The sequence below is a fragment of the Raphanus sativus genome, unplaced genomic scaffold (genome assembly GCF_000801105.2).
Source record: "Raphanus sativus cultivar WK10039 unplaced genomic scaffold, ASM80110v3 Scaffold1926, whole genome shotgun sequence".
Classification (NCBI taxonomy): Eukaryota; Viridiplantae; Streptophyta; class Magnoliopsida; order Brassicales; family Brassicaceae; genus Raphanus; species Raphanus sativus.
In genome coordinates this window covers 5,001-18,440 of record NW_026617235.1, presented here as the reverse complement: position 1 = coordinate 18,440, position 13,440 = coordinate 5,001, and the positions used below count along the sequence as shown (strand labels likewise).

Sequence of the window (13,440 nt, the reverse complement as noted above, 5' to 3'; positions counted from 1 at the left end):
CTGAAAGTCAACCCGAGGTTCTCTGAATAAATCGATCACTTTAGTTACCAAACGAGAACACCGACGCTCCTATCGAATATCACTTTAGGCTTTTCAACCCGACAAGCAATACTCGATAGTTGGTTCGTCCCGGACAAGAACTAGTAACATATGAGAACTCGTAATTTATAAACATTCTTTTATACATTATTATTTATTTTTAAACATCTTACAAACCGTTATAGTTTTAACCTACGGCCTATCGCCCAACAACGTTTTACAGTAATATACACAGAAGGTTCGTTGCAAGGACAACAAAAACTACCGCTGATTACGCCGTTCCTTCTAGTCAAAAGAGTAAGTCTCCCGCCTAGTGGTTACCTGCACACACGAATGAGTCGTGAGTAAAAATACTCAGTGAATCTAGAATCACAACACAAAATATAAATCATCCACACAAGCAATCACAATAATGCATAAGTATGATCATGCAAGTACTAGTACATATTCAATCACTACATGAATCTCATCCTATTCATCACTCCATATCCACCGTCCTTAACTCAAAATTTTAAATATATTTTATAGGCAGATGCTAAACCCGAAACCACAAAAGGCTAAGAGCTTAGCGGTAATAATAAAAATAATTAAAATTCATCTCCTTCAGATAATCACTTGATGAATACCCGACACTGGATCGTCACCCAGTACACGGCCCTAGTCTGCAATACCGTAACTCCGTGTCTTCGTACATCTTGAAACGTCACGTGAACACGTACGATCAAGCGACGGATCTTCATATTACGGGGATATTTAAGTAGTGAGTTTTGACAAGACTTCATATGATTATTACTTACATACTTAACTACATGAATGCATATACAGTCACATATAACCTACATGAACACTTCACAGATTTTTTTGAATAATTAGATAACATCTACTCATTCGTGACTTTTCGCTGCAGATAAATCATGCTACTCTCAAACATGATTTATTATCCTACTATCTAGACTCACCTCAAAATAAGTCTTGAAACTGATCTCAAACAGCAGGAACCAAAAGGAGTACACGGGTACAAGGACGACTGGAGTGAGACAGCAAGACTCGCAAGCAGCTGAACAAAACAGAACAGAAGCACTAGCTTTAGATACTCAGTTCGGTTTTGAAGAAGAATTTTTAAATAAATCTTATCAGCTCGGTTCAGGACAAGGCTAATCAGTCCAGTTCAAGTGAAGTTCAGACAATGATCAGATCAGTTCAGAATTAATCTAATCAGTTCATAACATATGAGCTAATTATTCCAGAAACTGATTTAATCTGAAACTCATAAAACTGAACCCATAATACTTTAAACACTCAACCAAGATCAAAGCTTCACTGATTAATATCTGGTTATGATCAATACTTGACTGAGGCAAGAAGATTAAGCTTACCACAACTGACTAACAGAAGAACTCAGATGATCCTTTCCCTTACTGAACTTGCAACTGAACTGATCTAAGAAAACAGAAATCAAAATCTGTTCCTCACAAAAAAAACAGAACAAGGTCTAGGGTTTACTCTGGATTCTCACCTTCTGATCTTCTCTAGAGCAAGGAACTAAGATAGAGGATGAAAGAAAATCTTCCAAGGTCTTGTCTATTTTTCTATGATTTTTCCTCTGTTTTTTCTTCACTTTTTCTCTTCTTTCTCACTGTTTTCTCTCTGCAATTTTTTTCTTTCTCTGATGAGTTTTGTTTCTTCACGTCAGGGAGGGAGAGAGGAAAGTGGAGAGTAATCATCTAATGGTAAGCTAAGTGTCTTGAGTCTACACCAGGCTTGATGATCACATGACAGCTGGCTTTGATTCATAATTATCCACTAAGCAGCTCACTAATTCCTTCCTTTGAAGAAATCTCTCCCAGCCACATAATTTATTTTAATTAATCAAACAAGTAAGCACACTGCTTGTGACTATCATGTGTTTTTTTTTTTTTTTAAATGGGAAGGTCATTACATTCTTCCCCTCTCAAAAGAATTCGTCCCCGAATTCTCAAAATATAACTATCCATACTTCACTGGACAAGCGGGGTATCTGAGAAGAACTCTGGGTAATCAGCTCTGAACTTATCTTCATCCTCCCATGTGACAATAACTCTTTGACCCTTGCCCCAAAATACTTGAACTTGAGAAATCTCCCGGTTCCTTAATCTCTTGATACGACATTCTCCTATCCGCAAAGGACCTTCAGGATAGGTGAGATCTGGTTGCAAGTTCTCTGGTTGTTGCGGCTCGACCATATTGGGATCTGGTATATGCTTACGTAACATCGATACATGAAATACTGGATGCATAGGCATATCAGGTGGAAGTTCAAGTCGGTAGGCTACTTCTCCAATTTTAGCAACAATTCGGTACGGACCTATGTAACGGGTTGCTAACTTCCCAATTTTTCCGAATCGTTCCTTTCCTTTCTGTGCAGCTACTTTTAAGAAGACTAGATCATTTACTGCAAAAGTGACTTCTCTCCTGCCGCGGTCGGCGTACTTCTTCTGACGGTCTTGAGCCTTCTTCATATTTGCTTGAATCACTCTTACTTTTTCAGCAGCCTCATCTACAATTTCTGGACCAAGCATCCTTCGCTCACCAACTTCTGCCCAACACACGGGTGTTCTACAAGGTCGACCATACAATGCTTCATACGGTGACATACCGATACTGGAGTGGTAGCTATTGTTGTATGAAAATTCTATCAGCGGCAAAAACTTATCCCACGGACCATTCCAATCAAGGATACACAACCTCAACAGATCTTCTAGGGTTCTGATAGTTCTTTCGGTTTGACCATCGGTTTCCGGATGAAACGCAGTACTCATATGCAGATCAGTTCCCAAAGCTTGTTGAAAAGCTCGCCAAAATTTAGATGTAAAGCGCGGGTCTCGGTCTGAAACTATATTTGCTGGTACTCCATGAAGCTTTACAATTTCTTTCAAATACAACTCTGCTAACGTCTCCACTTTATCTGTGAGTTTCATCGGTAGGAAATGAGCAGATTTGGTAAGACGATCGACAATTACCCAAATTGCATCATTCCCACGCCCTGGCGCTCTTGGTAAACCAGAAATAAAGTCCATCGCCACGGCATCCCATTTCCATTCAGGGATTGGTAGACTTTGAAGTAAGCCACTTGGAACTTGATGTTCGGCCTTTATTTGTTGGCAAGTCTGACACTGAGAAACCCATACTGCAACATCTCTCTTCATCCCTGGCCAGTGGTAATACCTTCTGATATCTCGGTACATTTTCGTGCTTCCGGGATGGATGCTCAAAAGAGAATGGTGTGAGGTTTTTAGAATCTCTTCTCGAAGTCCTTCTCCTTTTGGAACGGTTACTCGACCATTGAGTAGTAAAGTTCCATCACTCGCAACTTTATATCCACCAAAATTGCCTTCATTCAACTGCTCTTGGATCCTTTTCAGGTTAACATCTCTTGTTTGACATTCTCGGATACGAGCAAGTAAACCGGCTTGGCTCACTGCTTGTAATCCTAAAGGTTCTCCTTCCTCTCCTTCTAAGGTCGCCAAACTAATCATCTTGATTTCTGCTTCAAGGTTCTGGAGCTCCTTTTCGATATCCACATCAACTCTCCTTCTGCTCAAAGCATCAGCAACGACATTTGCTTTTCCTGGATGATATAAAATCTGCATGTCGTAGTCAGCTACAAACTCCATCCATCGTCTTTGCCTTAGGTTCAAATCAGGTTGAGTAAAAAGATACTTCAGGCTTTTATGGTTGGTGAACACTTGGATCTTCTCACCATATAAATATGATCGCCAAATTCGAAGTGCAAACACAACTGCGGCCATCTCCAGATCATGTGTTGGATAGTTTAATTCATGCTTTCTTAGTTGCCTTGATGCATAGGCGATTACCCTATCGTCCTGCATAAGCACACAACCTAAACCAACATGAGATGCATCTGTATACACTGTGTACGGTTGGCCAGGCTTAGGCAAAGCTAAGATAGGTGCAGACGTTAAGGCTTCCTTCAACTTGTCAAACGCTTCTTCAGTTTCTGTACTCCACTCATAGCAAACACATTTACCAGTAAGACAAGTCAGTGGCTTTGATATACTTGCAAATCCTTGAACAAATTTCCGGTAATAGCCCGCCAATCCAAGAAAACTCCGAATCTCAGTAACAGAAGTTGGACGTGGCCATTCTTTAATAGCAGCTATCTTTTCTTGATCAACAGCAACTCCTTGCTCTGACACTCGATGTCCTAAGAAGCCAACTTCTCTTTTCCAGAAACGACACTTGCTGAGCTTTGCAAAAAGCTTTTGATCTCGTAGACGATCGAGAATCAAGCGTAGATGCTCCTCGTGTTCTTCGGCACTTCGGGAATATATAAGAATATCATCAATGAATATGATAACAAACTCGTCCAAGTAATCCCGAAATACTTCATTCATCAAACGCATAAAGGCAGCTGGAGCATTTGTAAGACCAAAAGGCATTACTACGAACTCAAATTGTCCATAGCGTGTCCTAAAAGCAGTCTTCATAATGTCAGTCTCGGAAATCGGAATTTGATGATAACCCGAAGCCAGATCAATCTTTGAAAACCAACTTGCACCTTGCAACTGATCTAACAGTTCATCAATTCTTGGAAGTGGATACTTGTCTTTGATTGTCACGTTGTTGATTCCACGATAATCAATACATAGTCGCATGCTTCCGTCTTTCTTCTTTACAAACAGCACAGGCGCTCCCCACGGTGATGAACTAGGACGAATAAAACCCTTCTCTAGCAAATCAGCTAATTGTTTCTTCAACTCAGCGAGTTCAGCTGGAGCCATTCGGTACGGTGCCTTTGCTATTGCAGCTGATCCGGGTTCTAAGGTTATACTAAAAGGGTTACTTCTGGATGGTGGCAATCCCTCCAATGCCTTAAACACATCTTCGTATTCTTGGACAACTGGGATGTCTTCTAAGTGCTGTTCTTTCTCATCTTCTACTTGCCCAGTAACTAAGGTAACTAGATACACTTCCTCACTTTGCTCTAGAAGGTTCTCTACTCTCAAAGCTGAAACTAGCGACACTCCAGCGCTCGGTACAACGCCATGGTAAGCAAAAGGGGGTTGGGTATCTCTCTCAAAGACAATTCTCCCTCGACCACAATCGAGATGAGCTCGGTAGGTAGACAACCAATCCATTCCTAGGATGACTTCATACCGCTCTAAGGGAAGTATTAACAAATGGGCTGGAAAGATCATGTCTTGAATAGTGATCGGAACTTCTAAGATGCAGCCTTCGTGATACAGCCTGGAAATCAGACCATATGAATTGATGAACTGAGGTTCAACCTGAAAACAAAGAAGATAGATTTTTATGAGTTTTTATGAGTTTTTATAAAGCAAAACAGAAACAAATGCAAAGGGATGAGATGCTGATGATAATAAGAATAAATCAGAGTAAATAAACAAGGGATAGAATGGAATTAGGCTGCTGGATGTGTATCACTCTCAGCCTAATCAGTTGATGATTGAAGTGGATTGAGATGGTGCTTTGCTTGCTGGTTGTGTAACTCTCTCAAGCTTGGCAAATGAATGGGATGGAAGGATGGGGGGATTGAGGACGCCACAAGACACTATGGAGAGGAGTCTTGATAAGTCAAGGTGCTCTGGAGCTGCTTCACACAAACTCTAAAGACTTCAAACAATAGTTTTAAGAAAACTAGAAAACTGAATAATTCATATTACTTTCAAAGATGGGTGCTTTACAATGAAACAAAGACTAGAGCTTTATAGGCTCGACCAAGACAGACTCTAACAGTCATAAAATGATAAAAGGAAACTAATAAACTCGAAATAAAATCAAAGGAAATCAAAGGTTTGATGGCTCCATGGAATATAGCCGTTAGAGGCTTAATGGTGAGAATCTTGGCCAAATGAATGTGGCTGATGTTCTTCTTGTATCTGGACGGTTTTAGGGGGTAAGTAAGCTTCCTGGGAATCTTCCTTATGGTCTGCAAGGTGCTGAGGTCGTGCCTTAACTGAAGAGAAAAGAGCTGTTGGAGCTTTATTGCAAGGATCTCCAAATAAGGCAGTTTGGTGTAAGTGTGGATCCTCCTGATCCAATGGGGGCTGGTGCATGGCATAGACTTGTAGAACTCTTCTTGGACTCCTATAATGTCTCCTGGACGTCTTGGTTTAGTCCTGATGTCTTCTGGTCGGATTGGAATGGCTGGGAAATGATCAAACCGAAAGATTGTCCAATCTTTCCATAAATAGCTCCGGTTTGATTTAAGTGAGTCTTCATTGAACCAACTGATCTCCTGGGTTCTGGTGTAGCTAAGGACTTCTTTAATACCTCCTGATTGGTTGAAATGATCTCCTGGACGCCAATGTCTGGTTTGAAGCTGATTGAACCGGTTAGCTTCCAATTGAGGCAGGTGTAGAACTGGTTTGACCGGTTTTGGAGAATGGATCATAACTTCATAATTCCGTGGCCATTTCTCCTGATATTGGGCTTCCTGGAAAGATGAGAGACTCCTCTTGAATCCTATGATCGGCTTTGGTTCAGGCCGCTCCTTCATTGGGCTTGAATTTCCTTCAAAAGTCGGGTACTCGCAGATGGATGGGCTGGGGAACCTCCGGTTTGTAAAATTCATAACTCCTTGGTCCAGTAAGCTTTTCTGGATATTCCAATTGGGCTGGACTCCTTCTTGAGTGTAGAATCCATTAAAATTTGTTTCGCTCCAAAACTCCTTTTGGTTGTCGAGATATACGCCGTGGACTGGACCTATGTCGCTGGTACCTCCAAAGTGGCCGGTTTGGACTGTTTGGTTGACCTCTGGTTCAACCACTGGTTTGATGGCCGCATCATTCCCTCCCCCTTGTGAAGGTTTTGACCTCAAAACTGGATAACCTGATACACCACAATAGAGCAAGTCAGGTTTCATTCTCATTTGGGAGTTTAGAACCTTACCTTGATGATACAATTTTGGTTTGGTTTGGCATGATGCATCTGGTGGCTCTTCTTTGGACAGATAGGAAAGGATCACGCCTCTGCTATGTTTCTGGTCATTGCATCTCTTCTGGAGCGGATGGTCCTTCAGATTATTAGGGGCCATGTTTCTGGTCCTTCTTGGAGTTGATCTTCCTAGCAACACAAGATAATCTGGTGGGATATCTTTGAAGCTTTCTTCTTTGCAACCTGAAAATTTCTCAACTCTCTGGACAAAAAGCAAGTGCATTATATCTGTGGTTGAAAAATTATAAACAAAATGTGAGATTTCCAGACTTACTTTGATAGCTTCCACAAGTTGGAAAATGATTTTCTTCTTTGGGCAACATGTGTTGGCTTGCTGCCTTCTTTGCACCTTTTGTCTTTGGCTGATGTGAACTTCTACTTCTCTTATTCCTGGATCAAAATTTCTTGGCAAAAACAAGTGCTTCACATCTGGAAAATCAGGTGATAAAGACATTTTAAAATTGAGAAGACTTTCCTTACCCATGCTGACTTTGAATGGAATTTGTTCAACATCTCCTTGAACTAGTTTCTGGACAGCATCTATTGGCATCATGGTTAAGGCTTCTTCTTGCAAGAGTACATCACGAAATAGATTGCCTTTCTCTTTGCTTATACCTGGGTCAAAACATCTTGGCAAAGACAAGTGTATTATACCAAAGTAAAAGAATTTATAAACTGATGAAAACAAAGAACAAAGAACCTTACTTTCAGTTGTGGCAGCAAGAAATTTTAATTCTTTGTTTGGCTTGCTCTCACCTTGGTCTCCTGTACCTATTTCACTTTCCCTTGGACAAGACAAGTGCATTAATCTTATCATGGAAATAATAATAGCATTCTGATCCATAGTGAGATTTACCTCAGGTTTTGGCACTTGAACAATTCTTTGTTCAGATTTTGGTTTCCACTTGTGGTGTGGATTTTGATTGAGCTCATGGCCTGGCTCGGCCCTTGGCACTTCAGTAAGCATAGAGCTCTCATCTGGTATCCCTGTACTAAGAATATAAAAATTTAAACCAGTATCTAAAGGTGTTGTTAAACACTTACCTTGGTTTGATACTTTGATTACTGGTTTTGCTTCTTTAAGCAACAAATCATTTCTTCCAGCCTCACTTATGGCTTCCTCCTCTTTAGCAATGCCATGCTGGTAGAATAGATCTTCCCTTTTAAGTTCTTGCTCCTTATTCCCTGATACAATACCCTTTGACAAAGACAAGTGCATTATACAAGAACTTGGAAGCAACAAATCAGATTGAATAAAACTATCACTTATTTTAAAATTTTCAATTTTAGTTTCTAGTGATGTTTCTTTCAATACTTGCTTAGTTGGGCAAGCTTCAACAAGGTGGTCTATTTTAAAACATGTCTGATCTTTCAGAATTTTAAAATCTGAAGACTTACCTTGGCTTGATGTGTCCTCCTCTTTGGGTTCTAAAATCTCCTTGTTCCTTGGACATAATTCTTTTTGAACTTTTGATTCAAACAAGGATGTGGATTTCGGATTTTTCTGGACCTCAGGACCTGTCTTAACATTCTTTGACAAAGACAAGTGACTTATACCAGTGGAAGAAGATTCATAAACCAAATTATCAAGTATAGGACTTACCTTAGCCTTTACTTGCATAGTATCTAGCAATGGTTTTGCTTTGGTTCTGATCAAAGTGTTTTGGCCGACACCTCTACTCTCCATGGCCTTTGGGATGTCACTTTTCTGGTCTAAGCATTGGACAATGGCGTGCCCCTGGTTTGGTTGCAAGTTGGCTTGTTGAGACAAGCTTCTTTGACCCTCTTTTTGGACAGCTTCTTGGGAACCATGAGTTGGATACCTCCTTGGGTACTGCTCCTTGATTTGAGATGTTGTAAAACCTGGTGCAAACTCATACCTCATGGCTTTCTTAAGTGCTCTCCACGTTTTGATAGTTGGCTCCTTGTAAAACCTCCTATCATCTTCTTCTTGTACCCACCATTTGAAGGCTTCTTCTCTAAGTAGATCAGTGGCATAAGCTAGCCTCTCTTCCTTCATGATGTTGTTGTAATGAAACCATTCATCAAGGCTTCTCTCCCATCTAAGATAACCTCTTTTTCCTGAAAATTTAAAGAGTTCAATTTTATCAGCAAAAGAGTTATATTCAAACCGAGAATTAACAACATGATGGTTGTGGGTTTTAGAAATTAGAGTTTGATTGATCCTTGAAGGATCTGGTGGCTTGGGCTCGACATAGACAGCCTCTGGTGCATCTCCAAATCTTCTTTCTCCTGGCTGTGGACGTTGGCCTTGTGCCTTTCTTCTTTTCCTCAACTGAGAAATCTGTTCAACCTCTTGCAAAGCTGTCAAATGTTGGCTCAGCTTGGCCCTTTGGTTTTGGCCGTGTCTCTCCTCTTCCATTGCTCCCTGAAACAATCTCAAAGATCAAGTGAAGGTATGGAAAGCTTTGGTCTAACCAAAATAAATCAAATGCAAAATGCAATTTACACTAAACCGAGAATTATGCAAATATGAACCGATATGAAATAAACTATGCAATAATGATTTTTCTTTTGGTTTTCTGGATGCAATCACGAAATGGACAAGTAGAAATGGTATGAAACAATAACTAGGATGATTTCTTTTGGCTTTTGAATTTATGAATGCAAATGAAAAGGAATCAAATTCAAAACAGAAATTTTTATGGGATTTTCTTTTATGGAAACTAATGAATGCAAACACTTTCTTTTGGGATTTTAGATTTTAAATGAATCAAACAAAACTTTTTCTTTTCTTTTTCGTGGCTTTAAAGTATGATGAACAGCAAGAACAAAAATATGCAGAAACAAAACTTGAAACAAAAAGAAACAGTTTTTTTTTATGGATTTTCGGTTTATAAATGCAAAACAAATGCAAACAAATATGAAATGCAAGGATAGATATCACCTTAGTCAGGAGCTTGAGCTCTGATACCAAATGATACAGCCTGGAAATCAGACCATATGAATTGATGAACTGAGGTTCAACCTGAAAACAAAGAAGATAGATTTTTATGAGTTTTTATGAGTTTTTATAAAGCAAAACAGAAACAAATGCAAAGGGATGAGATGCTGATGATAATAAGAATAAATCAGAGTAAATAAACAAGGGATAGAATGGAATTAGGCTGCTGGATGTGTATCACTCTCAGCCTAATCAGTTGATGATTGAAGTGGATTGAGATGGTGCTTTGCTTGCTGGTTGTGTAACTCTCTCAAGCTTGGCAAATGAATGGGATGGAAGGATGGGGGGATTGAGGACGCCACAAGACACTATGGAGAGGAGTCTTGATAAGTCAAGGTGCTCTGGAGCTGCTTCACACAAACTCTAAAGACTTCAAACAATAGTTTTAAGAAAACTAGAAAACTGAATAATTCATATTACTTTCAAAGATGGGTGCTTTACAATGAAACAAAGACTAGAGCTTTATAGGCTCGACCAAGACAGACTCTAACAGTCATAAAATGATAAAAGGAAACTAATAAACTCGAAATAAAATCAAAGGAAATCAAAGGTTTGATGGCTCCATGGAATATAGCCGTTAGAGGCTTAATGGTGAGAATCTTGGCCAAATGAATGTGGCTGATGTTCTTCTTGTATCTGGACGGTTTTAGGGGGTAAGTAAGCTTCCTGGGAATCTTCCTTATGGTCTGCAAGGTGCTGAGGTCGTGCCTTAACTGAAGAGAAAAGAGCTGTTGGAGCTTTATTGCAAGGATCTCCAAATAAGGCAGTTTGGTGTAAGTGTGGATCCTCCTGATCCAATGGGGGCTGGTGCATGGCATAGACTTGTAGAACTCTTCTTGGACTCCTATAATGTCTCCTGGACGTCTTGGTTTAGTCCTGATGTCTTCTGGTCGGATTGGAATGGCTGGGAAATGATCAAACCGAAAGATTGTCCAATCTTTCCATAAATAGCTCCGGTTTGATTTAAGTGAGTCTTCATTGAACCAACTGATCTCCTGGGTTCTGGTGTAGCTAAGGACTTCTTTAATACCTCCTGATTGGTTGAAATGATCTCCTGGACGCCAATGTCTGGTTTGAAGCTGATTGAACCGGTTAGCTTCCAATTGAGGCAGGTGTAGAACTGGTTTGACCGGTTTTGGAGAATGGATCATAACTTCATAATTCCGTGGCCATTTCTCCTGATATTGGGCTTCCTGGAAAGATGAGAGACTCCTCTTGAATCCTATGATCGGCTTTGGTTCAGGCCGCTCCTTCATTGGGCTTGAATTTCCTTCAAAAGTCGGGTACTCGCAGATGGATGGGCTGGGGAACCTCCGGTTTGTAAAATTCATAACTCCTTGGTCCAGTAAGATTTTCTGGATATTCCAATTGGGCTGGACTCCTTCTTGAGTGTAGAATCCATTAAAATTTGTTTCGCTCCAAAACTCCTTTTGGTTGTCGAGATATACGCCGTGGACTGGACCTATGTCGCTGGTACCTCCAAAGTGGCCGGTTTGGACTGTTTGGTTGACCTCTGGTTCAACCACTGGTTTGATGGCCGCATCACTTCGGTTTCAAGAACTTGATCACCGGGAGTTAAAACAGGAATATTTAAATTCACCTTAGTGAATTCTCCCTTGAGTCTAGATGTTACTTCGGGGGCTACAAAACTATGTGTTGCTCCCGAATCGAACAAGACATGGGCGGAAGTTCCACCCACAACCAAAGTACCTATAGATAATTGACTTCAAGGTCAATTAATAATTCAACCATTTACATAGCATTTTTTTATACACTAATGCACCAATCAAATTTATTTCTAAAGAAATCACACAACACTTAATAGGATAAGAAAACAAACCTGTGATAGGACCCTTCGGCGGTTCCGATGGTCCAGGTAACTCTAAGGCATAGGCCCTACCAGAAATGGCCTGACGCTTCGCTGGAGGTATGGGAAAGGGTAATGGGGGACGAGACGCTCCAGCTTGTGGGGCTCGTGGTGCATCTGAAGATGTAGAATGAGTACGGGGACATGACGTCGCATAATGTCCTCGCTCTCCACATGTGAAGCAAGTAACACTGGGTGGTACCGCCGGCCTGTATTGTCCTCCATTCGGACAATCTCTAGCTATATGGCCGCTACGGCCACAACCAAAACAAGTCTGAGTTCTTTGACGGTGTCCTCCTGAACGTCCTCCACGAACTACTCTGCCTCTATGACCTCGATGCATCATGGATGGAGACGGGCGCTGACTCTGTGTAGCCTGACGTCGTATTTCTGCAGAATGACTCCACGATGCCCTCTCAGCGACGATAGCTTCCTCCACATTCACTGCTCGCTCCACCAAGTCAGAAAGTCTACCAAACTCAACAGCTTCAAGACGGCTCCTAACGTCTGGACTAAGTCCCCGAAGGAACTTCCTGATGATCATAGGCTCATCCTCCTGGCCGTAGTGAACATAGCGCCTGAGGCGAGTGAACTCTGCCTCGTACCTCCTAACAGAATTATCTCCTTGTACCAACGCCATGAATTCAGCCTCAAGACGATCCCTAGCCTCTGGTGGAAAATACTTCCGCTGAAATGCTTCACGAAAGTCTGACCAAGTAGTTGTCACATTACCTAGGTAGCGGTCTACACACAACCACCAGCTCAATGCATCCTTCTCCAAGTAGTACACAGCCACATCTTTCTTGAACTCATCCTCACAGCGAGTTGCGCGGAAGTTTCCCTCAAGGTTCTGTAACCATGCATCAGCCTCGAACGGATCAGTCCCTCCTCGGTAGTGTCTAGTACCCAAGTTCTTCATGAGCATAACAATCTTCAAAAAGTCCGGACGTGAAGTGGTAGGTACCGGAGCTGGCTGCGCACGCTGTGCATTGAGAGCTTGATGTTGTAAGTTTACCATCTCCGCCATCAATTCTAAAAGTGCCACAATCGCTGGATCAGTTGGCGCAGGCGCAGGTTGTGCTGCTGGTGGTGCTTCAGCATGGACGTGTGGAATATCTTCTGCGGCAGCAGCATGAGCAGCATGATGATCAGCAGCATGGGCAGCATGATGGTCAGCAGCATCATGAACAGCATCAACCTCTATATCTGTGTAGTAAGGATCTGGTGACATAGGCATCGGCATCTGAACTGGAATATCCTCATTTGAATCCTCAGATGGATCAGACTCAAGGCTAGAGCCCGAAGGTGTAGCCTCAAAGCTAGGGGTCGGAAGTGGTGCCGGAGTAGATGGCGGTGAAGAGTCTGGAGATGAAGAAATATGTATCGGTAGATAAGCTCCACCACGTCGTGCTCGTCTCGGTGGCATCTGCAAAGAAAGATCATGGTAAGTTTCTACCCAGTTCTATCTATTTCTAAAAGAAGGAACAAACCAGCATATCCTAATTATCCTTGCGACACATTTTGACTCGAAAAATATTTAAAACAAGTCCCATTCAAGCATCGTATAACAATGCTCTGATACCACCTTTGTGACACCCCCGATCGTAAATGA

General features: G+C 41.4%; 1 protein-coding gene and 1 long non-coding RNA gene across 5 annotated transcripts in view; both read right to left on the bottom strand.

Moving 5' to 3' along the window:
- Window positions 1-1,040: 1,040 nt before the first annotated feature.
- LOC130504988 (uncharacterized) lies at window positions 1,041-1,974 on the bottom strand. The gene is made up of 3 exons (XR_008941525.1): window positions 1,556-1,974; window positions 1,416-1,474; window positions 1,041-1,096 (listed from the first exon to the last, which is right to left on the bottom strand). It is a non-coding gene; the product is annotated as an uncharacterized LOC130504988 (long non-coding RNA).
- Window positions 1,975-11,607: 9,633 nt separating this feature from the next.
- LOC108816377 (uncharacterized) overlaps window positions 11,608-13,440 on the bottom strand; it is a 3,501-nt gene continuing 1,668 nt past the window's right edge. For all 4 annotated transcript variants that reach the window (XM_056999597.1, XM_056999594.1, XM_056999596.1 and 1 more), the window contains one exon: window positions 11,608-13,254. In XM_056999597.1, coding sequence (XP_056855577.1) covers window positions 11,698-13,254 — 1,557 coding nt within the window. In that variant the 3' untranslated portion in view covers window positions 11,608-11,697. The remainder of the gene's footprint in view (window positions 13,255-13,440) is intronic.